Genomic DNA, 27,234 nt, shown 5'->3' with positions numbered 1-27,234 from the left:
CTTAGCACGTATCTCTTCAATCTTTTCAGAGTAGTATGCTTCATCTTTAACTTTTTCCTTCTTCTCTTCTTTCTTTCGCAACATGCAATCAGCTGCAAAATGATTCGCACCGTTGCAGTAGTGACAGTAAATTCCTGAATCACCTTTCAGCTTCTTTTCTTCTTTCGCATCTTTTTGTTTCTTATCAGCTTTCTCCAATTTCTTCCTCTCCTCCCCTCCAATTCTTGTGACTGCATTCTTCACATCACTAGCCTTTCCTTTTGGATTGAAAGGCTTTTTGAAAAACTTCTTAACTCTGTTGTTTGAATAGAATGCCACAGCTTCATCATCAGAGTTCATCAAAAATCCTTCTTCATCTGAACCATCTTTTTCATTAACATCAGTTTCTGATACCTTTGAAACAAGAGCCAAAGGACCTCCAATACTTTGTTTTGATTCTTCATACATTTCTGAAACTTCACATTCATGTGTTTTCAATTGATTGTAGAGATCATTCAATTTAGTTGTATCAAAACTCTGTTGATTCTTAATCATCATGCTCACACTTCGCCATTCCTTACGAAGACCCATAATGAAAGTTAAATTGAACTCCATTAGAGACCTAGTGATTCCATACCTATTGCAGCGAAACATAAGCTCATTCAGACGATCATAGTAATTTTCAAGAGTTTCTACATCCTTTTGTCTGAATTCCTTCAGTTCAACTAGACATTGCTTCACAAAGTTGATCTTCGTCTTTTCGCTACCTTGATACTTCTCTTTCAGAGTGTTCCAGATCTCCTTGGCTGTTTTACAGCTACAGATGTAATTGTAAACCACAGGAGGTAGAGCACCTCTTAGTTCCCTCATGCACCTCTTTTCATTATTCTTCAATCATTTTTCTTGATCAACAACTTCAGTAGAAGTAGTAGATGGACCAATTGGTTGAACAATAACAGGAGCTTGCACTGTTCCATCGATACAATTCCAAAGTTCTTCATCAATTCCATTTAAGTAATCTTCCATTCTATCAGCTAGGGATGAAAGTGGGTCTAAACCCGGACCGGTTGACCCGGACCCGGAAAACCCGGAAACCAGATTTGACGAATTATAAGAACCGAGAACCGGACCGGTATACGGGAACCGGTTCCGGGTATCGGACCGGGTAAAGTGGGTATGGACCCGAAAATTGATAATTGGAACCGGATTCGTGTATTAGACCCGAAATTAACCAGAAACCGGAAATTTGGAGAATCAAATTGAGGTGAGTATATCTAAAACATCCCCAAACATAAACTATAGGTCTTGTACTCTTGTGCATTGTAAGTTTATTGACCTTTTTATTTACTTATTTATTTATTTTTTCATTTGTTTTGATTTCTTTCACTATAATGAATGGGTTATGAGATATTCGGTGAACTGAAAGCTGCAATCCTGTTTTTGATTAGTGATTACAGATTAGTAGATTACTTAGTAGATTTACTAATGGATTGCTAATTTGCTAATTGTTGTGTTATATATTACAGATGATATAACAAATTTGTTATCGACCAAAAATTTGTATAATTTGTTGATTGAGTAACCATATCAGTGGATTTCTAATTTTGCATATCTCTTCCTTGAAGTTTTTCATTAAGTTTTATGTTATTGATTTTGGCTATTGTTTCTTTATTTCAACAGTTAAGGCTTAAGATGTTTCCATTGTCTTTATTTGTTATTTTTAAGATGTTTCCATTGTCTCTATTAGTTATTTTTGTTATTGCTATTATTATATAATTATAGTTAATCTGAACGAGCATGAAACTAAATTTATTAAACTCTTGAGTTATTGATAATATGATTAGTGACATTTTCTCTTCATTTTTATTTTGTAATTATGCTATTGCTTTTTATAGATACCATGTTTCTAATTCTATTGTAATTTTATAAATATATGGTCCTTTTTGGATTCTTCTATTGTGGGTTAAGTTTTTTCATTGATTATTATTAGCTTATCCTTAATGGAACTAAATTTTAAAAAGCAATGATGTTTTTCATTTAAAACATGTTATTCTACAATTATACATTGTAAGGTGATTTTTTTTTCTTTCATAAACATCCAACATGAGTACAATGATTTTAAAGATTATTGATTTAATACATCGAATATTATTAGTTTGGCAACCATTGTATCTTGTTTACTTCTACAAACTGTGAAACTACAAAATTTTCATGTTAATTGAGATTTCAGCCTTTCAGGATTGGTAGTTTACATAAACTATGTTAGTTGCATATATTGACAAATAATAGAATATTATCACAATGTTAAGAAAGAACACGTGTAATTATGCATTATCATGCAATTGAGTGCTATGGACTGAATGAAATAAATGCAAATGAACTCCAAAGAAAGCAAGTTGTATCGACTTAAAGGAGATAAAATTGACGAACAATTATAGAAAAGTTAGCAACACTTTATGTATTAATGTATATCTTGAGTTTAATTCTAAGTCGACGTAAAAAAACAAAGACTCTAATAACCGGGTCTTCAATTGCATAAATCCGGTTCCGGCCCATTACCCGGTTTCGGTTCTTCTTTAGTATTTCCGGTTCTTTTACCCGGTTAACCCGGACCCGTTGGACCCGTACCCGGAATACCCGAAACCCGGATAAGGCTAGTTTTTAAACCCAAGACCCGGACCGGTTAAGCATATTCCGGTTCAACCGGTTCCGGTCCGGTTATCCGGTTTTAATGCATATCCCTACTATCAGCCCACTGATCATAGTATTCTGGAATTAACATCGGAATTTTGGTTGAAGAACCAAGCAAGTGAGAGAAGGAAGTCATTGTATTCATGTTGAAGTTCGCCGTTGATGAACACAGAAATTTTCAGAAATCTTGAAAAACTTGATGAAATAGAGAATTTGATCAATTGAATTGATCACTAATCACTAATCGATTACTCGACGTAACAATTCAAAGACAGAATCAATTCAAATATGAAGATCAAATGTGATTTTCAAAACCAAAATGCGCGGAAAATTTTGAGTAAAGTTGCAACTCAAAAAGCAAATGATTCTAACACGAAAATCAGATCTAAGCAGTTTGAATCCTGCTCTGATACCAATTGAAGAGAATTGTTATCGAGATTTGAGAAAGCAAAGTTTCATACGAGTAATTGAAGATTTAGAACACGAAGAGTAAATATTAATCAGATCTCATATTGATAAAGACTCATTACAACATAAGAAGAAAAGAGATATCTGTTACGAAAAGTCTCACTCTACTTCTAACCTCAGTCCCTATTTATAGGGAACATGAGTGTACAAAAAATATACTAAGTCTAGACATTTCACTTCGCATAAAGATGACTTAGTAAAATAACATAAAATGCGAAACTATACAAAACACTATATTCGACTTTTACAATTTTACATCTACATTCTCTCCCTTAATTATAGCAAAAACAACTTTTCAATCCCTGCAACAATGCAAAGTGAAACTTTTGTTTTTCTATAATTAATTTTGCCAACTTGCAATACTAAATAATAATCATGCTCCCACTAACATGATGATTATATCCATTCCAGCATAACATTTATGCTCCCACTAGCTTTGACATGTATTTAGGAACCAGTTAAACTTCTAGGAATCAATACAGAACTTATCTTACTAAGTCCTAAATGTTCAGACTAATTGCCAAATCTCACAATTCGAACTATGAAAAGGGATGTCGTAATCATAATCGAATTTGAGAATGCAATTTACATAATCGATATCTCCTTAAAATCTCTCTTAGTAAAAGCGTTTCCTCACAATCATTTTCATGAAGGAGAGAAACCTTATGACACTTAGATTTTATGGTGTATGTGTTCCTATCCATGTGAATTTTCCATAACCATAATCGAAAGATAATGTTTGTGACAAATTCAAACTCTTATGGACAGAACTTGTTCATTCTTAATTTCTTGCCATCAAGGGTCCCACCATTGCTTCCAAGTTATCTAGTAGCTCACCCATGCTAGTCAATGTACTTTTATTGAACAAGGTGCTTGCCTTACGCAGTCTATTAAGAACTCGTAGAACTCATATGCATAATCACTCAACAGGATTGGCACAGAAATAGAATTTTGTCAACACGATAGGTTAGAAACTGCAAGTTGTGTGCTAGTGTTGAATAAGTTTACGCTTGATTAGTTCTTGAATCTTTTCAAGATCTTTCGACTCCCACTAACCTCTTGACATATTAGATTCTCTTATCAAGAAACATTTCTTAATAAAAAAATATCCAAGAGTTTGTGTGTGTCTATATCAAGACAAAAACATTACACACATTTGGTCTCAGTTGGTCTTAGTCTTATCCAAGACATCACAACTTACCAATTTCAAACGTGCAAGAGTAAGAAAAACAATTTTCTACTTCACATTTGATGAGTGTGTATCACTCAATTCACAATCTTGGAGTACGATTCTAAGACTTGAGTTTGGAACGAAGTGTGACTCATCCTTTTAATTTAACCATTTCAACAATTTCCGATTCCTCTTCTTAGCCATACTAGTGCACTAAGATGTCCTTAGAGGATCAATTGTGATATGTTTCTTAATCATTAAGACGATCACAAAATCCGATACAAAAGTACTCTCCCTTCTTCTTAGATTTCAGAAACTTTTTATCTTTCTGCCTAATTGATTCTTCATATTCGTTCTGCAATTCATTGAAACTTTTCAATGATTCAGAATTCCACTTAATCTTGTAAGCATAACCACTTTTACTAGACTTTTAGTAAATTATGACGAATAGTCTTATTGTTATTTGTGATGGACTTTACTAGTGCACAACATTATGAACCCGTTATCCTAGTCCTTCACTTGACTCTTTGTCAAGGAATTAGTCTTAAATTCTCTAAGTACCAAGATTTCCATACATCACTTGATTCAAATCATATGATTCCATGATTCTGTCCAATTGAAACTTGGGTGATGGGAATCTTTCCTTACTTAGAAAATTTTGACACTACCATAAATAACATAACTAAGAATCACATACATTTGTAGAAATACACAAACATCAATTTTTTTCACAACGATTTCATTGCAAGGATATACATAAATAAGATAAATCAAAATTTATTTTATTTATAAAAGCAGCGGAAAAACGTGTCCTTACAATGTAAAATCAACTAAAAAAACTATGTAATCAAATATTCCTAACAACTCTATCATAACTTTCTAATCTCAAAATCTAATCTTCGAATTCATGCGATCGTGATCCATTTCTTCGTGATCAGACTCATCTTGCTCTTCCATCAAGCTTCCTCTCTTTTCACTGATCCTGCAAAACATTCAAATGTAATCTTATCACATTATGTATTAAGAATCAATGAATAGGAACTTAATGGAGTTAGATAGTGGAGTTTACCTGAAGTAGAGTCATACGTCTTGACTCTCCCATCTCTTAGATCTCTAAGGTATACTGGGTAGCTTCGTCTCCAATTCCCCTTCTCTTGGCAATAAAAGCAAATTGACTCTTTTGGAAAAGCACATGGAACTACTTCAGACTTTTCCCTTTTCTTATGATCAAACTTTTCGACCATGGCATGCATTTCGTTGCCATTGCCTATATCCATAGAGGTCTGGAAGGCAAATCCACCAATCAACTTTGCTTTTCCAGTGTGCCAAATCATTGCTGATTCAGTAGCAATAAGCATATTGGTGAGATCGATGAGGGTCACGTCGTGGTTCATCATATAGTACTCTCTTACGAACTCACTATATGAGTCAGGAAGCGACTGAAGAACCCAGTCAACAGCTAGCTCCTCACAGACAACGGATCCCAACATTCTTAACCTATCAATGTGTGACTTCATCTCTAGGACGTGTGCACACACTGACTTTCCTTCTTCATGTTTACTTGCCAAAAGGGCTTGAGTGAGTTTGAACTTTTAAAGCCTTTGAACTTGTGGGTTAGGGAGAACAATAGGAGGGGGTGGAGGAAGTGAAGCATGATCTCGTGTTCCCCGATCGAATCGTGGAATATCATCTTCATGTGGAAAGCTTGTTCCACGGGATTTAGGAAGAACATTGTTGTCATACTTTGACATCTACAAAACGGGAGAAAAAATTCAAGTTAGTTGATTAATTGAGTCCTTAATAAATCACCCAAATGAGATATAAAGGCTAGGACCCAATACAATATTCCACAACTTGGGAGAGGGATGTCGTAACCCAAATTGCAGAACATTTGAAGGTAAGTGAATGACGATTCACTAATTTTCCACCATGAAAAACAAAAAAAAGATTAGGTTTTAAATGTATTGAAAAACTCCTAGATCCTTTGAGATTCATTGAACTTTTCAATGGCATGTTTAAATCTCGATATGCCCATCGAATTGTGACTGGGATGTCGAGGATCATAAAACAGGGTGTGAATAACCATGCAAACTTACATGGTGCCCCCAATGTTACAGTCACCTATTTGATGTGTCGGTTAACCACATACGCTCCACCGAACTATAACAAACATTAAGTCACCCTTTGCTACCTTTGCTTAGAACCATTTAGTGTGCTGGTTAACCACACATGCTCCACTAACGTCTTCGCAAGGGTACAAAGTGTAATTTCATGGAATTGCATCAAATTCACTTTTGCCTAAAGTAACTAAGATTGGGAATTTTGTATAAAACATTTAGTTACTTTATACTTCATTATACTTTTAATAGAAAGGGTTTGCCTTATCCTACCCGTTCGGCTAACGATCCTCCACCAATCAAGGAAGCGGTGGGTGAGAGTGGACACCCATTAAACGCCCATTTTATAGGTCATAACCTTATACCCCCCTTATAGATCGGCTTCGTGAATGATGCCTACTAACGGTAAGACTAGCAGTTTAAGTTATACATATATAATATTAGACTTTTAATGTTATATATAGTATAAGGGTGTATTTTACACTTTTAAAATACTAGGTGGTCTAACTTAATAAATTACACTTTTAATTTAATTACATGTAAACCATATCACTATGGATTTATTAACTTTATTTTAATTTTAATTATAGACTTAATTAATTTAATAAAACCATAGGGTGCAATTTGAACTGTTTCAAAACTTAGGGTTTTTGAACTCAACATTTTAAAATTAAACTTTTAATTAAAATTTAAATTCCAAAATTTGAGGGCAATTTTTGAAACATTTCAAATCATTAGGGTTTAGAATTTAAATATTTCAAAATTAAACTTTTTAATCAAAAATTTAAATTCCAAAACTTGAGGGCAAGTTTTGAAACTTTTCAAAACACAAAGGATCAAATAGCAAATAATTTAAATTAAACAATTAATTTAATGATTATCTAAATTTGACCAAGTCAATATTACTTGCAAGACAATTTACCAATTTAATTCAAATAATCAATTAATATCATATAAGGAAATTATCATTCAATCAAATGGTAATTATCTTTTGTTTAGTCAAGGATATACTCAAATATATGATAAAATTCAGATATTAATGACCCACAGCAATTAAGGCAGGTATCCTCAAACAAAACAGCAAGAAATCCCGAAATCTGCTCGAACTCGCCGAGTTCCACTATGAACTCGCCGAGTTGAAGCTACTCGCCGAGTTCATCAGCCATGGGCACAAAAAACGATTTTAAAGCTTGAACAAATAAACAAGGCATCAATACAATAGAAATCAATCATGGCTCTGATACCACTGTTGGGTTTTAGCCATAAGAACATCCTATGTGCTCATGCAAACCCTAAAGCTTGGATCTAGGTTTCTCTATTGTACATGCATTCATCCAAGACTTTAAACCATATATCTAGCATACAATAATGATATTAATATATAAATTAGGGTTTAGATCATACCTTGATTGTTATGTAGTAATAACAATCTCAAATCCTCCTTGTAATTGGCTTTAGAAAGCTTAGAGTCACAAGTGTCACTCCTCTAATGGCTCACAAACACCAAGAGCAAGAGGATGAAGAATGAGAAGAGAGGAGGCACCAAAAAAACGTTTGGAAACCCTAAGGAATCAGTTGGCCATGTTTTTGGTGCCCTAGGGGTCCTTAAATAGTGAGGCTATTAGGGTTATCTAACAAGGAAACCCTAATTTGACTGCTTAGGCCCTAAGCAACCCATGGACTCCCTCCTTAGAGGCCTAGGACGATTTCTAATGGGTTTTCCCCATAGAATTCATCCACCCCTCAAATATGGAGTCCATTAGCCCAATATTCAACTATCATACAATTGACAGTTCTAGTCCCTTAAGTTGAATTAATGTCTTTTAACCACAAAATTAATTCTTAATTAATTATTGACTAATATTAATTAAACAATATGATTTCTCCTTTAATATATTATTCTCATAATATATTAATAAATCATAATTAATCCTCTCTCTCTCTCTCTCCATAATTCATCCTATCAGGTTGCTTTGGTAAAGGCAACCCAAAAGGACCATGCACCATCGGGTCAAGTACATACCAAAATAGTTATGGAATTAGACACTAATCCAACATGGACTTCATGCCTATTCCTTAGGACAATCGTTAAGAATGAATGAGTGAATGATAGATGATTCTTAGGGTAGATCCTTAAGAAATAAACAAGATGATGGGATGGGTAATCAGGTTAATTGTTTGATGATTAAACATAATAATTATTGTGGGTTGAAAACCCTATGTACTCACCAAGTTTCCTAACCTGACTCACTCAGTTTATTTGTATCACATGTATCGATACAATGACACTTTACACTGAGAGATTAAAGGATATATAAATCACTAGTGTAAATGAATGTAAGGTCTGTTTATGTTTGTGTTTCTGTATCGACGATGACATCCCAAAGTTTTAATATAAACAAATTACATTTCTTCGGAAATGCTTTGATAATATATTTATCATGTTTTTCTGGGAACAAATTCCGCAACATATTTCTTTAAGAGATACTCTGATTTTCAAAATAAAGCATAAGCAAATCGGTCCTTTCTGGCCATGAAAATGGGGATGTCACAGTTTTGTCCCTATTTTTTGTTTTGGGATGTTGGGATATTTTGTGTTGGTGATATTAGTGGGTTTATGTGTGTAATTATGATTTTATGAGTTGGATTCGTTATAGAGGGTATTGGATAATTTCATGGGAGAGTCATACTCTATTTTGGAGCATTGCTTTTACAAATAGAATAGCTTGGATTTTGAGGGTGTTTAAATTTTTTGGAATTATGATTTTGGGAATTAGTTTTGGTATGTTAAGCAGAAATGTGTTGGGGCTCTTCTAGTCACTTAAGTCTTTTCAGAAAGCTAATACATGCAATCACTATCAGTTAAGATTTAGGAAAACTCAAAGTATAACTAATGTGATTTATATAAACTATTATGATTATGGATTCCTCCCGAACAAAAGAAATGAAACTAAACAACATAAGAACAATGTAACATAAAAGGCAAAAGGAAGATGATGTCACCTATCCATGTAGTTGTAACGTCCCAAAACAATGATAAAACTTTTCATTTTTTAAATCATCCAAATTATACATTAAGTATCTCAAAATCATCATACACAATTGTATCAAAATGTCATATCATAAATATCATAGTATTTAACAGAAGACTCACTTGAACTATTCAACCTATGAGTTATAGTGAGAAGACTCACTTGAACTATTCAACAGAAGCCTAACGACTAACTCAACAATAGAATAGCCAAACCAAGCTTCCTAAAGCTAAATAGAGACCAATCCATACTCAAATACTCAATTCTACCCAAGTTTGACCAAAAGTCAAATTGATCAAAAAGTCAACTCCAGTTGACGCCCACGTCATGGCCTAGTCGTGGCCACTCAATCCAGTCATGATCAAAATCTGCTACCATGCCGTGGTAGAATCCAGGCAAAAAATCATAAATAAACTTGTCACCATGCTGTAGAGATCATCATGTCACGTCGTAGGCACATCTGGACAAAACAGACATGATAAGTCCCGCCACCATGTTATGGCCTTCCTTGGCCACGTTGTGGTCTTCAGTCTGAAATACTTTTTTTCAATAAGGGCTTAATCCATAAGGACCAAAGCTAAAATCTTCAGATTTGATTTCTAATAGCTTCATAATGGATAAAGTTTCCAACTTTATCCATTAAGATGGTCCAGACCATCAAGAACTAGACTTTAAGTCTCAAAGGGACCCAAAAATGCATCTTTCTCAACTTAATCCATTAAGTCCAAGTCTCCCACGTTCAAATCTGAATCAACAAGATGTCTAGATGGCTAAAGTTTCCAACTTTATCCATAATAATGTCACAATCTTTCAAGATCTAAACTTTAATACATCAAAATAACCTAAAGGACCAAGATAACTTGCATGGATAAAAGAGAAGGCAAAATATCATAACTTTTCTAGTCCATGAGGTCCAAGAAGCATTCCAAACTGATCAAAATATGTTGGAGCCCACTCAACTCCAAGATCACTCATAAAATGCACCAAAATTTCCAAAAACCACAAATAAATAGATCTAAAGAACTAAAGACCAAGGCTGAAACTTTATACTCACAATAGTCCATAAATGCGGTGCCTTAGATAGATCCAAGCTTGAAGCATCATTCCTTGCAACCAAAAGAGACTTCTTAACCATTAAGATTCATCAAAATATTATAAAAAGCATCCAAGAGAGGAGGTAGGAGAAGGAAGGAGCTCAAATCTTGAAGATTGAGGCTAGGGTTTATCCCAAGGGGTTCTAGATATGATGGAGGTTGCTAAAATGCCCAAAAATATGGAACCTTATGCTTAAATACATTGGAAACCCTAAAATCATGGGTTTGGGCCAGACAGACTGCCATTCCGTGGCCACATTTCTCTACTCCATGGTCTGCCACGCCGTGGAGCTCTAATCTCCACTCTGTGGCGACGGTTTTTTATCCAAATCCATTTCAGCTTCAATCAGCCATAACTTCTTCGTTTCAACTTCTTTTTTGGCGATTTTTATATCCACGAAAATGTATTGACGAGCTCTACAACTCTATCTAATTATTTTTACTTCAAACATACCGAAATAAAATCCTTAATTCATGAAAGAAGTTTGAAACATCACTTCTTCTATTTTTACCCTTTGATTCCAAAATACAAATCAATGGCTTAGATCACATAACCAATATTATAGACATCCAATAGGGTCTAAACCATATTCCCTTGAAGCTCAACGCCTTTACTTGATCCATTTATTGTTTACAATCCCGAAATAATAAACTTCTCAAAACATGATGTTACAAAATATGTATTTTTGGGGCGTGGTGTTAACAAGACAATACCGAGGCCACGTTACACCCCATGGCCCCTCGAAGGTATTGTAGTACACCTTCAAGCCTTACGAATTTTTTTTATGTTGGATTGGTTTAAAAAGAATAGTTAATGATTTGTAAAGGTAACCAACTTTTTTAACTGCATATATTTAATCACTAAACTTTTTGTATGTGATCTATCACTCAATTTGTTCAAATTATTCAAAATATAAAAATATGACTGACAAAACCCATTATACTCGATCATAATAGTATTTTTTTTGAAGAAGTTAAATAGTAGTTTGCATAAAAAAAATTAAATAACTAAATATATAATTAATCTTTCAACTAATTATCTTTAGAAATATAAAGGCAACAAGCCTTTTATTTCAGCCCAATTGTTGGGTTTTCTTCCTGCATCAAAAATAACTAATAAGGAAAAACTCAACAAATTAATCAATTAATTTTAGTCTTTATTATTTATTGACAAAATTGCAAAAATGGTCCTTGTGGTTGGCAAATTTATGTGTTTTTAGTCCAAAACGAAATGTTGGTGTACCATCAGTCCAATTTTAGATACCTTGTGTGGTTTTGGTCCCTATGGTTGTATTTTCTTGTGTTTTTGGTCCATATCCCACCTAAAATGACTAATATGCTTCTTAAATAATTATATTTTAATTTCTTTTATTTATTTTCTTATTCTTATAATAAAATGAAAAATAAAAACAACATAAACCCACCACACGCACTCTCTCTCTCTCTCTCTCTCTCTTTCTCTCTTTCGCTCTCTCTCTCTCTCTCTCTCTCTCTCTCTCTCTCTCAATCTCTTCTTTTTTCTGTATGTCATCCTCCCAACCGGAACTTCCACCACCAAAATAAAATCAAACCCACAACAACACCACCATACCTTCTGGAACACTAGCTTCATGGGCATGACTTCATCGGACCACCCTTTTATGATGGAGGACATTTTACGGTTCCTACATCTCTGAGACCTCCATCTTATATGTCTTCAAGATGGTGCTGCCCTAAACGCACTTAAATCCCCAAATCAAATCCAAAAACTGAAGTCCCCTTTTCAAATTCTCCTCTAAAATCGAATCCAAAAATCATTTCCAATCTTGTTTCAAGAACCAAAATTAAAAGTCAGTAGTGGTGTAGAGAATTATAGGAGATAGAGTGATGGGGTTCAATAGATTTTAGAGGAATGAGCTTGCAGTGGCAGGGTACATAGTGGAGTAGAGAACGACTGAGAGTAAGACTTGAATCAATTGCTTGTCGTTGGAGATAGAGTAGGGGAAGCTGTGATGGTCTTCGATTTAATGGTGGTGGCAGACGAAAGGAAGCAGATGTGGCCAAATTGGACAAGGTGAAACCAAGATTGGCGGTGATGGCAGTCTAGTGAAGCTTGGTGGAGGTTGTTTGGCTGTGGCTGTCGGCTGGTGGTGGGTAAAGAAAAGGTTTTGACCTAATTTTTTTATCATCTTCTACAATCGATCTCCCATCACCGAAGGCTCCATGTTTGGTGGGTGATTTGATTGGGTTTAAATTCCCCGTTGTCTCTGTTGACCCAGATCATCACTCCTTCCCCAATGTATGAATATATCAGTGGGGTGTGAAGGTTTATGGTGGTATCGATGTTGGCGACTGGTGGTGGTAGTGGGGTGGGGAGTCTAACAACCAGGTCTTTGGAAAAGGTGGTGGTGGTTGCGATCTAGGTGAACTCCGGCAACAATAATTGCTGATGATGGTGGTTCCAGATATCGGTGATGAGGGTGGAGCCGATGATGAAGGGCTTCTTTAAGATAAGAGTGGGGAATGAGTTATTTGTTTTTATATTTTAGTTTTAAGTTAAAAATATATATAAATTAAATTAGTTTATGTATTTCAACAATTAAAGAAAATAAAAAATATAAATTATAAGGTCATAACTATCATTTTAAGTGTATAGGGACCAAAAACAATAGAAATATCCAATTTTGAACCAGTGGTGCGCCAACATTTCGTTTTGGACCAAAAGCAAATAAATTACCATTTTTGCAATTTTGTCTAATTTATTAGCCTTTATTATTTATTTATCGTTTATATAATTATTAAATCATGTGGATCCCACAACCCAAATGTCCAACGCTTTTCTTCAGAAATCCAAAGCCACATTTCACAACACAAATGGGTATTTTGCCTAAAAAAACATCAATTAGCAATTTAGAATAACCAAGTGAACCAAATGGAAGCGCTAAACAAAAACATCTAAAATCTTATTAATTTATGTGAACAATACTTAAATCCATGGAGACCATATACATGTGTTCTTTTACTTAACACAAAAAAAAAACAACTTAATAATGAAAATCAAGAAAACAAAAACTTTCAACATCAAAATTTTCCCTAATTTATCAGAGAGCAGACAACAAACAACAGATAACACTTGCTCAAACGGCATCAGCACCGAACAGATTCCAATCATTAATTCTAAATGAAGAGACCGCTTGTTTAAAAACTTCAACCATCGCAGTTCGACCGGACTGTGCCGCCGGCACGGTTAAACCGGCTCCAACCGAGCTCGCACTTTCACTCAATGGGCTGCAACCACAACACAACATGGTTAAAGTAGGTTCATAAATTCACACACATTAAAAAAATAAAAGGATATATACTTTATGAAGACAGGCTCGTATGCAGTAATAACTACATCTGTCCCAACTCCTTTGAGTCTCAAATTCGCCAAATATACCTAAATAAAATAAATAAATAAATTAACATTATTTAAAAAACAATTTAATGGTGGATTGGATTATGAAATTATAAAAGATACCTTCACTAGATTTTGTGCTTCTCTTCCTTGTCTTGCTTTAGAGATGGCCTACAACAAGAAATAAATAAAGGAATCAGAATTTGTCAAAGGAATTACAATATCTTTGGTTCGTATAATTTATTTTTTATTTTCTGTAAATACACAAAATTGAACTTTTTGTTTTTATTTAATGCAAATTACAAAAAAGAAAAAATATTATATTTTGAGCAATTTTGCGATTTGACCACTAATACTTTCTTTTTCCAATCAAACCAGAAAATTTTCATATATTTTTCCAAATTAACCGGTTTGACTTGTTATATCAGTTTTTAAAGTAATTTCCAAATTAACAATTTTGGCCATTGTTATGAATATATGGGCTTTTTAAGAGAAAAATAAAAACAAAAAAGATTTATTTTTTATACCATTTGGGCATTAGCAGTTGTTATGACAGCTGGCAAGTTTCTGAATTGGAGTTCAGGAGCCTCAAACACTGCAGACTGCTCAGTCACCTGGATCAGATAAATAAAAACAAAATATTTATTTTTCTTTTTAACATAAATAACACGAATTTAAGATATTTGATCAATACTGGGAGAAGGAAATTACGATATTGCCCTCGGCGCCTTGTTCTCTAGCAAGGTCTTGTAAAAACCAAGTAGCACTTCCATTGTCTTCAACATCATGTTTCAATTCTAAAAGCTCAAATATCAGGCTTTCATCACGTGCAGGGTCCACAAACACTTCCTTTGAACAAATAACAATCCAATAACAAATAAGAAAAATATAATTTGATGCACAATTTATCAATCAAATTGGGATTAAACTGAAGTTGGAAAAATTTTATAATCTTAAACCTGATGATCAGGAACTTCACGAATATTGCTCACATCCTACGATTGAAATTTTGAACTTTCAGTGAAGAATGTATATTAAACAAACAGAGACCTGAAAGGTAAATTACAAAACTAACCTCAAACCTAAGTGGGAAAGTAGTGGAAACTGCTCCACCGAACAATGGTCTTTCTGGGAATTGCTCCATTGTTATGAAAAGCTGCAAAGATTCACTAGGGTTTATACTTTATAGAACATGCCTAAAAACGAAAATTTATATCAAAATATGGAAATAAAAACTTATAGATATATAAGAGAGCCTTCAGGTAAAACTTAATGAAACATAATGAGGAAAAGTGTGATGCTTGCTAACAATTTGAATGAGCAATTTAAGCATTGTTAGTGACAAATTTGAGGCAAAGAACTCAACTTTGACTTTTACGAGTCAAATAGACTAGTTTTTGAACTTCAAAATCGATGAAAATATATCTGTTTAAGGGGATGGATTCATTCAATAATGATTTGTAGAAAGATTTTGTACCTTGGACAGCATTTGAATTTGGAATGTGATAGATTTTGGTTGTATAAAATCATATCACAGAGACACAGACTGTATATATGTATCAGATTTTGCGGTTTTAAGTACTAGATTTTATACAGGTGATCAGCCAAATCAGTTCCAAATGTACAAATGCTACTGCACGTTTTACAAGTTACAATAGCAATAATTTTCTAGGTATTCCACAAAAACATAAACTCTGAACTCGCAGTCGGAGATTACGAAAGCCACAAAATATAATTATTTGAGAAAGCTGATCGTTTCAGAAGTAATGGATGATTACAACAAAAATATAGCAGAAAACATACCTGTGGTGCCGATTAATTGCAGTGAAGCGGATGATTTGATTTGGGGGTGAGAAGAAATAAATTGGTGTTAAAAACTAGTAACTAGCTTGAAAATTAAGCAGAAGATTCTGGGGTGAGAACAGAGAAATTATTAAAATCTTGTAATTAGCTTGAATATGAAGCAGACGACATGGCAAATTGGCGAGGGAAATCTCGGAGACTTGAGACCTGCTAAAATTATTATTTAGATAGATTTATATATGTTTTTATTTATTATTTTAAAAATAAAAAATAATTTTTTTGTTAATTTGGTAAAATATTAAATAATTAAAAAATTTCTGTTATAAAAAATTTAAAATTTTATCAAAAAATTCCTAAAATAGTAAGATTTTTTTTTTTTTGCAGAAAACTCTATTATATATTATATAATTATATAATATTTTCTTCATTTTACATAATATTTTTTGATCCATTAATACTAATTTTGTAATAACTTTTGTATTTTATCATAGTTTAATAATAATAAATTTTGATCCATTAATACTAATTTTGTATTTAGCTATTGTATTTTATCATAGTTTAATAATCAAATCAGTCGAATATTTCCCTTTTTTTTGTATAGATGGAGATAGGGTTGTTCACTATTTGGATAAAACCGAATTGTCCAATTGGACAATTTGGACAAGACTATTTGGTTCGGATATTCGGATTTTTGCAATGGTTTTCAACAAAACCGAATTATTATTTTGGATTTCAGATTGGTTTTGGTTTATAAAATAAGAACCGAATACTCCAAAATAATCGAATAAACATTTATTATTTATTTATTTATAATATATATCTATAGTTATCTATTAATTTTGTAATTTATTTTTTCAAATAGGTTCAAAACATTTCACCCGATAAAAAAACATCAATATGTATTATATTTCAAAAGTTTTCTATCTATAAAATATTTAACTATAATATATCTGCTTAGTAATTGTTTATAAATTTCAAATCACAACTAAATAATTTTTTTCGCTTCTTGTGTAAAATTGGGTAATATTATAATTATATGTTGGTTTAAAATGTTTCGATTTTGAAAACCGAATTATAAAACCGATCCAACCGAATTGTAATTGGATCGGATTGGATCGGATTTGAATTTAGTTTGGACTATTCGGATCCATGTTTTGAAAACCGAAATCAATTTGGATTCACTTGATTGAATCGGATCAAACCGATCCATCCAAACGAACACCCTTAGATGGAGAAAATAAAAAAAATGTCACTAACTTTGGTATAAAAAAAATAGGGGTGACAATGGTAAGTTGGGTTGATATGTTTAATTAAATTGGTTGATATGTTGGAAAATATAAAAATGTCACAAATTGGTTGATATGTTTAATTAAATTGGATGAAATTTTCAATTCAACTCAACCTAGTTAAATAAACGGACTGAAAATTTTCAACTCAGCCTAACTTTTTTAGTAAATAGGTTGAAATCAGATTGACATGTTTATTATTTATCCAACCTAACATATTACTAAACATATTAAACCCGAGTTGATCTATTTAAATTTTTACAAAAAAAAAACTTCTTAAATATCAAATAATTCATCAAATAAAATTACATACAGTTTAAAAATTATAATAATTGTTCAAGTTTGAAAATTATACAACAAAAACTTATGATCATAACACATACACAACTAAGTGTTTAGAGCCATAAAACATTATAAATGGTTAATTTTTAAATTTTACACAATTCGACTATCACTTTTATCAACTACAATTCCATTATCAGTTAATGACCTATGGTTGTTGTTAAATAAAAAATAATCAAAGTATAATGATCAACTAAATAATAATACTAAATGGATATAAATTATAAAATATTTAAAAGTTTTAACGGGTTGATGGTTTGTAAAACGATTAGGAATTTCAACACTAACCCAACCCATCTAATTAAACGGGTTTACTCATTTAATTAAATGGGTTCAAAATCTCAACCCAACATATTGTTTATTATGTTGAGATTGTCACCCCCAAAAAAAATACTAGGTGGTCTGCCATAAAAAAAATATATTATTATTACATAAAATATGGCTATTTTTCTCAAAATTACTGTATTTTAGAAATCATTATAAATACCTTTTCTTTATTATATGTTTCTATAGTACAATTCTAACAAAATAATTATTGGTTGCATTATTGACATGGTATTTTTATTCATAAACCATGCTAGCATCATAAAAACATTTGAAATAATACATTTATGTAAATAAGAAATTATACAAACAGTTAAAGGATAACAGACAAAAAAATGTTGATTAATGTAAAATAATCAAAACATTCAACTTTACTCAAGTACATACATACATAAGGTGTGTTTAATTATTAATCAAATATTTAAAAGATAATTTAATGTAAATAAACCAGCCAAAAATTAATGTTATTTATATTCAGGAACAAGTATACGATCCTGGATATCTGAAAATGTCTTCACTTCTGATCCCCATAACCTGTTGAAAAACAATAAATCGTTTTTATATCATAATTTATTTAATTAAATTTTTATAAATAATGTAATTATATGTAGTTGTTGAAGTCTTTTAACTTATTACCAGCAGTTAATACCAACAGTTTTTGCTCCCAATTTATCTGCCTTTTCATCATCTCCTACGTGTACAGCTTTTGAAGCTTCCACATTAATCTCATCTACATTATCAACAATCCATATTCTAATTAAAAAAAAAAAAACATCATTTTTATATACAAGGGTAAGATGGTCATTTGTTAACAGTTCTCAAATAAACAGTCATTTGTTATTTAGCAGTTGAAGGGTAAAATGGTCATTCACTTAGATTCAGACCACAAAGAAACAGTTTTTATGTATGCAACACTTAGTCTTATCACACATTCAGCCAAGCCCCAACTGTTTCTTGTTTGGACTGAATGAGAGTAAATGACCATTTTACCCTTTAAGTAAAAAAGAAACAGCACTGTAGTCAGACATACCTAAAGCAGTTTCGAATATTTTTGCATCTGGCTTTTCAAACCCAACTTCTGAAGAAATTATGACAGCATCAAACCTAACAACAAAATTACAAATTCAAGAAACAATAGATGATAAACGGATGATGTTAATTGATTCGAATTATTACTTACAAGTCAATAACATTAAGTTCCTGCAACAATTTCCTCAAGCGAGTGTCAAAATTGGAGACAACAGCCATTTTAACTGTATCAAAATTTTAGAAATTTGGGATTTCAGATAAACAAATAGATGAATTACTCTTTAAATTTTGTGTGATTGAAAGATTAATATAAGAGTACTTGATGATTTTGACCTCCAGCCTCTTTTAGAATCAATATAGTTTCATAGGCTCCAGTTGGAAGGTGCCAAGCATCACCATTGGCGTAATACTGGTTAAAGAGTAAAAGATGAACATTCATCGAGAGTGTAAATCAACTAAAAGTAGAAAAGAAAGTGAGTTATTAGGTGAATCACCTCATAAACTTCTTCAAAGTAATCGTTATTGGCACAACCAGTGGCTTCAGAGACAACGAGCTTCCAGAATGGCCTCCCATCTCCCTAATAATCGAAAAATGAAGTATAATTTTGTAAAATTATAGCAAAAAAGCTCAAGATTTTCATGATAATGGTTGAGTATGAAATGGAGAATAAGAGATTAAATGTGTCAATGTCACCTGATAACGAAGCTTTTCAGGCCATGGAGCAGAAAAAGCTCTTTTAAACCCTTGTTTTATATCAGCTGGAGTTGCATTTAAACCTATTAAAATCAACAAACAGAGCAACATTAAGATGTATAGATAGTTTGTAAAGTAATTTGAAACAGAAATTGATAGATGAAGTGATGAATAAAACAAAAACGGACCATATTTATGACCGATCGATGCGTAGATATCTTCGACGGGTTTTGCCAATTGCAGAAGTGTTCCGCCTGCATCCAACAACAAACCATCGTACGCTCTCTTCACTGCTCTTCCATTTGCTGCAACAAAAATCGAATTAGGGTTCTTAACATTGATGTTAATCGAATTAATGTGGTAAACAGAAGGTAATTAGAATCGGAATGAGTGATTGATCATCTGATTGACCTGTGTAGAGCTTAGTGGGAGACTTGGAAGACGACGAGCATCGGAGTCCGATGGGCTTCTTGAAAATCATATTCGAAGGTTTTAGAGCTCTGAAAAGAGCGCCGGCCTCCATGGCTTATTTTGAGGTTCCTGATGACCACCGTTGTAGAGCGATTACCACTAGGCTCGCGGTGGTTGTTGCTAAAATGAACCGTATGTTAACCTTGGATTCTTGGAGTACCATTCTTACCGAATACCGATCACAAATAAGATAAAAAATTATAATTGCTTTATATTTAACCAATATATGGTCATTCTTAGCTAAAAAAATTAGTAATCAATAAAAAACTGAGATATTTTGGGTAAAATCTTAATTTTTTAGTTTAATTTATAAAAAAAATATAATTAAATTTTGTTTATAGGAAAATACAGAATATCATCTAAAAAAATCCTGTTTTGCCGGATATTTAACCAATATATGGTCATTTTTAGTTAGTTTGGTCAAAATATTAAAATAAAAAATTGAAAATTACTTTATTTTTAACCAATAATCAAAATATTGAAACTTTTTTTAAAGTTATTATAGAATTAGTGAATTAACCAATCATTTATAAACATAACAAATGTTTTTATTATAAACAAAGGAAATATATTTGTTACTAATTTATAGGAATCAGATAGTGGACTAAGTACTTATTTATTGTTTGTTGATCATTTTAAACTCTCTACGTTTTTTTATGCATCGTTGTGGGTGTCATGGTGAGATGTATTGTGTGGGTGTTCCTTTTATGTTCTTTAAGCTAACTATCATCCAACATCCATACATCACCTAGTAGCAACCATCGGCTAACACACATCTATCAAGTGTGAAAAACTAAAGGGCTTCTAGCCCAGTGATATCTGATGTTATCCTCTCTCCTTGAGGTTGAGGGTTTAAGTCCCGCCGTGGACATATGTGCATTTAAGGTGTAGTTTAAGAGTATGTTAGATTTGTCGTTTCAAAAAAAATTAAGTGTGAAAAGTGAACCGTGAATAACAGTTTATATGGAAACAAGTGAAGGGTGATTATTTATAGAAATTGTCATTCAAAGTTCACTTTTCACTCTCGATAGATGTGTGTAATTTGATGGTTGTTACTAGGTAATGTATAGAGGTTAGGTGGTAGTTAGATTAAAGAACATAATGAAAGATCTATATGCTCAAGAATCATTATATAATGATAATTTCTAATAACATATAATCATATAGGGTCACACCTTATAACAAGTAGACACTTATTGATTGTTTATTAAGTAATTTGATTATTAATAAATGATATCAACTTTTACACCTAATTGGAGAAACGTGAATAATACATCTCACCATGACACCTACAACGATGCAAATGAGGAATGTAGAGAGTTTGAAGTGATCAACAAGTAACAGAGCATTTTATCCAATCATTATGAGTCCCATAAAGCACAAAGCAAGCAGCAGCCATTTTATCCAATCATTTGAGATCCATATTAGCATGCAATTCTAAAGCTCAAACAACAGGCATACAAAGGTGATGGGTTTTAGCCAAAAGACATCCTATGTGCTCATGTAAACCCTAAAGCTTGGATCTAGGTTTCTCTATTGTACATGCTTTTAATCCAAGACTTAAAACCCTAATTCTAGCATACAAGTAATCATATTAGCATAAGAAATAGGTTTAGATGTTACCTTGATTGTTATGTAGTAATAACAATCTCAAATCCTTCTTGTATTGACTTTAGAAAGCTTAGAGTCACAAATGTCACTCCTCTAATGGCTCACAAACACCAAGAGCAAAAGGATGAAGAGGAGAAGAGAAGGAGCTGCCCAAAACCGTGTGGAAACCCTAGAGGATTAGTTTTTCACGTTTTTGAGGCTTAAGGGTACTATTTATACATGTAGGCTATTAGGGTTTTAAACTAGGAAACCCTAATTTGGATGCTTAGGCCCTAAGCAACCCATGAACCCTTCATTAAGAAGCCTTGGACGATTTCTAATGGGTTTCCCCATAGAATTCGTCCAACCTAATATAATAAGGTTATCCATAGCCCAATTGCTCTTATAATTACAATTCCAATCCCTTGAGTTTAATTAATCTCTTTTAGCCACAAACTTAATTCTTATTAATTCTTGAGTAATATTAATTAAACAATATGATTTCTCCTTTAATATATTATTCTCATAATATATTAATAAATCATAATTAATCCTTTCTCTCCATAATTCCTCCTATCAAGTTGCGTTGGTGAAGGCAACCCAAAAGGACCATGCACCATCGGGTCAAGTACATACCAAAATAGTTATGGACTTAGACACTAATCCAACAGTCTCCCACTTGGATAAGTCTAATAACTATTCTGCGTATGACTTCAGATCTTGCTCCGCAATCGTAGCTTTCTAAAGTCGTTGTCAACTCTGATCTTATCAGATACGCGTGTCCTTTAGATAAGGGATCATATATTCCTCCATTCTAGATATTATCTTATAGACTGAGACATGGATTTAAATCATTCTCTTTGTCTATGTGTTGTTTCCCGAATTCAGATTTATGACGACTGACAACCGACTACAATTGAACACATCAATTTAGTCCCGGCTTGGCCAAGCGCTTAGGTGTCATCACTTAATCATCGAGGGGCCCACAGATATCGCTTTTATCCTACTTTGGATAAAAGGAATGGATAAACTTTGACTCAATGCTCGCTTGCACTTACTTACCAAATCACACACAACAATATGTTTTATAACACCAAGTTATTGGTGTGTTTACATATTATCAATGTGCAACCGACTCACAAGATACAACTCACACATCTCGGTTTCAAGAATATAAGATGTTATCGTCTCACCAATCACTCGTGATAAAATCCATGAAGTGATCCAAGTGAGCGTGGGTTTAATCCAATGCTCAAATCATATTCATAAGCACTCATGAACGTTGCAGCAAACAATTGCTTATGTCTAATACACTTTAGACAATCCACACATCAATTCACGACAGTCTTCATTCATATCTACTTCCAACATATGATCGACTGTGGCCCGTTTAAATATTTTGACTGTTCTTAACTAATTAAATTATTCAGGAAGTCAAAACATGCAAAGTGAAACACAAGAATAATACTAATCACATATGGCCTCAAACCTTTGAGTATAAATAAAACACGTTTTATTTATCACCATTTTGATTACTCATTATTTGTCGTTTCAGGTAATCAACCTTTTACTTGAATTATTACCACACTTGTCCCATGCTCTTAGCATGCACACAATGCTTTCTTATGGTTCTAACTTTGTGAAATGGATCAAATGAACACATTACCAATCATACTCATTTCACAATTTCCAATTCCTATCACAAGTGTAAGAATATCAAATTCTTACCACTTATAGAATATGTTAGATTCTAATATTTTATGCAATGATCCTTTTGTAATATCACTGCACTAAAGTCACAATGATTATTGCCAAAGAAATTACAAAACTCTCTATCGGAAGACAATTCCATAGACGTGATGTCTCTCACTCAAAGTACGTTCCTTTGAACATCCTTTTGCAAAAAGTTTCTAATCTAGACATAGATTCTCAATATCTAACTCCCAATATGGAAACCTTTCCATACTTACCATATCACAACTCATTCTTAATAGAATCTTATCCATTCATAATAATGTTGATATGCTCCATCCAATATCATACTTCCAACTACTCACAAGCGACCAATCATCGGCGAACCTTGGATTGTCCTTTGATAGTTGTTTAATTATCTTAGTCAAAACCGATTCTTGTCCTTTTTCCCTCTTAATGCGCTAGACATTTGGAAAATTTTAGAATGGTCAAATATTATAGCATTCGCAATCAATCCTATATCCGAAGCGTATTGGACACGATGCACAATGTCTTACATGAAGATTTAATACTTTATCAATCTTCTGCCATAATATTTTATGTGTCATGTTCTTATGATTCGAATTATGAAGAGGAATGTCGTAATCATAATCGAAATTTAAGAATGCACTATGTATCCTTTGACTAAATTTATTAAAATTTCTCAATCTGAGCTTTAGATTTTTGAAACGAAGTACAATATTCTCTCCCTAAATTATAGCAAAACAACTTTACATCCTTACTACTTTGCAAAGTATAACTCTTGTTTCTATAATTAATATTGCTGACTTGCAATACTTGCCTTAATAATCATACAATCATAACATTTATGCTCCCACTATCATGATGATTATTATAAACATAACACTTATGCTCCCACTATCTTTGACATGTATTTAGAAAATAGCTTAACTTACAGAAAAATAATACTTATTGAATTTCTTAAGTTCATGTTTCTAATACTTAATGCTTTGATAATCTTTTATCAAGGCTTCTTAATCTCATACACCTTTATCCAAGATAGCTCATATGTGTCTTAAACAATTAAGACTAATTGCCAAATCTCACAATTCGAATCATGGAAAGGGATATCGTGACCATAATCAAATTTGAGATTGCAATTTTACAATTGCTATCTTCTTAAAATCTCTCTTAGTGAAAGCATTTTCTCACAGTCATTTTCATGAAGGAGAAAATCTTATGACACTTAGATTTTAATGGTGTATGTGTTCCTATCCATGTGAATTTGTCAAAAACAAAGTTTTACGACAAATTCAAACTCTTATGGACCAAACTTTTTTAATCTTATGGTAACACGGCTGCCCACCATGTCTTCCAAGTAGTTAAGCAACTCACCCTATCTTATCAATGTACTTTTCATTGATTAAGGTGCTTGCCTTTTATGCATTCAATGAGAACTCATAGGACTCATATGCATAATTAACTCAATTGGAATGACATAGAAACAAGATAATGTCAACACGATAGGTAGTAAACCTCAACTCATGTGCTAGTGATGATCGATAAGGTTTATTTTGATTTATTCTTGAAACCTTTCAAGACCATTAAGACTCCCACTGACTCCTTGACATATAAGATTCTCTTGTCAATAAAACATTTCTTGACAAACGAATATTCAAGAGTAAGTGCAGCTTTTATCAAGACAAAACACTTCATAAAATTTGGTCCTAGTTGGTCTTTGTCTTATCAAGACACCACAACTTTCCATATTTGATGAATGTTATAAATCTTCCTAATATTTGTCACTCAATGTCACAATCTTAACTCTAAGACTTGTTTTGGGACGAAGTATGATTGTCTTCTTGATTTAACCATTTCTTCAATTCTTGATTCCTCTTCTTAGACATACAATTGCACTAAGACTCACTTAGAGGATCAATTGAGATATGGTTCTTAATCATTAAGACCTATCATAAAACATAATAAAAGATACTCTCCCTTCTTCATAGAATAGAGAAACTTTTATCTTTCTGCCTACTTGATTCTTCTTATTCGTTCAGCTATTGATTTAAACTCTTTTAAATCAACTAAGAATTGCACTTAATCTCATAAGTGTAATCATATTTACTTAACCTTAGTAAATCATGACGAATATCTTTGTTACTCTTGCGGTGGAATTGATCAACACACAACCTTGTGCACTTGATCTCCTATTCCTTCACTTGACACTTTGTCAACAAATTAGTCTAATTTTTCTCAAATGTGAAAATTTTTCATTCATTATACAATACTTGTTGTATGATTCCAAGTTTTTGTCCACTTGAAACTTGGTCGATGAGAAACTTTCCCTATTTGGTAAATTCTTGACATTTCCACAAATAACATAATTAAGAATCACATCCATTCGTTGTAGAAATATGCAAACATCAATTTTTCATAATGATTTCATTGCAAGGAAATAAATAAATAAATAAATAAATGAGTCAAATCAAAATTTTATTTTATTTATAAAGCAGCGGAAAACATTTTGTCCTTACAATGAAAAATCAACTGAAAGATTATGTAATTGAATATTCCTAACAACTCTATCATAACTTTCTAAGCTCAAAATCTAATCTTTGAATCCATGCGATCGAGATCCATTTCTTCGTTATTAGACTCACTTTGCTCTTTTATCAAGCTTCCTTTTCTTTTCATTGATCCTGCAAAACATTCAAATGCAATCTTATCACATTATGTATCAATGAATAGGAACTTAATGGAGTTAGATAGTGGATTTTACCTGAAGCATAGCCATACTCTTTGACTTTCCCATCTTCTGGACTCTTCAGGCTCTTTGGGCAGACTTGTATCCAGCGCCCTTTCTCTTGGCAGCAAACGCAGGTCGGTTCTCCTAGAACGTCCTCGGAAGCATGGTGGTTAATTTTCCCAACAAATATGCTCCATTGCTTTGCCAAATCATTTCTGATTCGGCAGCAATGAGCATGTAAGTTAGGTCAATGAGGTTTGCGTCATGATCCATCATATAATACTTTCTTTTGAACTCATTATATGATTTAGGGAGTGACTGCAGGACCCAACCTATAGCCAACTCATCAGGGAATGACGCACCCAACATTATCAACCTATCGATGTGTGATTTCATTCCTAGAACGTGGGCACACATGGGTTTACCATCTTCATGTTTCATATTCAATAGGGCTTTAGTGACATTGAACCTTTCAATTCTTCGATCTTGTGGGTTAAGGAGAACAACGGGAGGAGGAGGAGGAAGTGAAGCATGATTTCTTGTTCCTCGATTGAACCGTGGAATATCATCTTCATGTGGAATGCTTGTTCCACGGGATTTGGGAAGACCATAGTTGTCGAACTTTGACATCTACAAAACGGGAGAAAACGAATTCAAGTTAGTTGATTTATTGAGTCCTTAGTAAATCACCCAAATGATATATTAAGGCTAGGACCCAACACAGTATTCTACAACTCGGGAGAGGGATGTCGTAACCCTAATTGCAGAATATTTGAAGGTAAGCGAATGACGATTCACTAGTTTTCCACCATAAAAAACGAAAAAGAAATTTAAGTTTTAAATCTATGAAAACTCCTAGATCCTTTGAGATTCATTGAACCTTTCAATGGCATGTTTAAATCTCGATATGCCCCTTTAGTTTGTGACTGGGATGCCGAGGATCACAAAGCGGGTGTGAATAACCATGCAAACTTACATGGTGCCCTCACTTGTTACAGTCACCTATTCGATATGCCGGTAAACCACACACGCTCCACCGAACTATGACAAACATTGAGTCACCCTTTGCTACCTTTGCTTAGAACCATTTAGTGTGCCGGTTAACCACACGCGCTCCACTAACGTCTTCGCAAGGGCACAAAGTGTAATTTCATGGGATTGCATCAATTCACTTTTGCCTAAAGTAACTAAGATTGGGAATTTTATGAAAGCATTTAGTTACTTTTATACTTCATTATACTTATAATGGAAGGTTTCTATCCTATCCTACCCGTTCGGCTAACGACCCTCCACTAGTCAAGAGTGCGGTGGGTAAGAGTGGATACC

At 33.0% G+C, this 27,234-nt stretch overlaps 2 protein-coding genes across 3 annotated transcripts; both read right to left on the bottom strand.

The window, feature by feature from the left end:
- Positions 1–13,473: 13,473 nt before the first annotated feature.
- On the bottom strand, positions 13,474–15,932 carry LOC145071136 (ran guanine nucleotide release factor, putative (Mog1/PsbP/DUF1795-like photosystem II reaction center PsbP family protein)). Of its 2 annotated transcripts, none has more exons than XM_079018047.1 (8): positions 15,732–15,932; positions 15,004–15,124; positions 14,888–14,923; positions 14,640–14,777; positions 14,456–14,542; positions 14,052–14,099; positions 13,894–13,970; positions 13,474–13,819 (listed from the first exon to the last, which is right to left on the bottom strand). In XM_079018047.1, exons 2-8 carry the CDS (start codon positions 15,070–15,072, stop codon positions 13,669–13,671), a joined length of 606 nt encoding a protein of 201 aa, XP_078874173.1. In that variant the 5' UTR covers positions 15,073–15,124; positions 15,732–15,932; the 3' UTR covers positions 13,474–13,668. The 2 variants fall into 2 exon arrangements, with proteins under 2 accessions (XP_078874173.1, XP_078874172.1); XM_079018046.1 differs by having other exon boundaries at positions 15,004–15,084.
- Positions 15,933–17,998: 2,066 nt separating this feature from the next.
- LOC145071267 (Haloacid dehalogenase-like hydrolase (HAD) superfamily protein) lies at positions 17,999–20,041 on the bottom strand. The gene is made up of 9 exons (XM_079018180.1): positions 19,818–20,041; positions 19,595–19,711; positions 19,407–19,489; positions 19,207–19,290; positions 19,046–19,121; positions 18,864–18,936; positions 18,714–18,787; positions 18,320–18,413; positions 17,999–18,217 (listed from the first exon to the last, which is right to left on the bottom strand). Exons 1-9 carry the CDS (start codon positions 19,927–19,929, stop codon positions 18,148–18,150), a joined length of 783 nt encoding a protein of 260 aa, XP_078874306.1. The 5' UTR covers positions 19,930–20,041; the 3' UTR covers positions 17,999–18,147.
- Positions 20,042–27,234: the final 7,193 nt, after the last annotated feature.

This window comes from Lactuca serriola, chromosome 8, assembly GCF_051521515.1.
Source record: "Lactuca serriola cultivar US96UC23 chromosome 8, Lser_US96UC23_V15, whole genome shotgun sequence".
Lineage (NCBI taxonomy): Eukaryota > Viridiplantae > Streptophyta > Magnoliopsida > Asterales > Asteraceae > Lactuca > Lactuca serriola.
This window is presented reverse-complemented; position numbering and strand designations above follow the sequence as displayed.

What these genes read in the sequence shown, in the direction of transcription:
- LOC145071267 (XM_079018180.1), bottom strand. Translation starts at nt 19,929, where the DNA reads ATGGAGGCCGGCGCTCTTTTCAGAGCTCTAAAACCTTCGAATATGATT. An exon ending in AATATTCGAAACTGCTTTAG is followed by an intron (nt 18,414 to 18,713) that starts GTATGTCTGACT and finishes TTGATAATGTAG; the next exon opens with ATGAGATTAATGTGGAAGCT. An exon ending in ACTGTTGGTATTAACTGCTG is followed by an intron (nt 18,218 to 18,319) that starts GTAATAAGTTAA and finishes GTTTTTCAACAG; the next exon opens with GTTATGGGGATCAGAAGTGA.
- LOC145071136 (XM_079018047.1), bottom strand. Translation starts at nt 15,072, where the DNA reads ATGGAGCAATTCCCAGAAAGACCATTGTTCGGTGGAGCAGTTTCCACT. An exon ending in AAGGCGCCGAGGGCAATATC is followed by an intron (nt 14,543 to 14,639) that starts GTAATTTCCTTC and finishes TATCTGATCCAG; the next exon opens with GTGACTGAGCAGTCTGCAGT. An exon ending in CAACTGCTAATGCCCAAATG is followed by an intron (nt 14,100 to 14,455) that starts GTATAAAAAATA and finishes TTCTTGTTGTAG; the next exon opens with GCCATCTCTAAAGCAAGACA.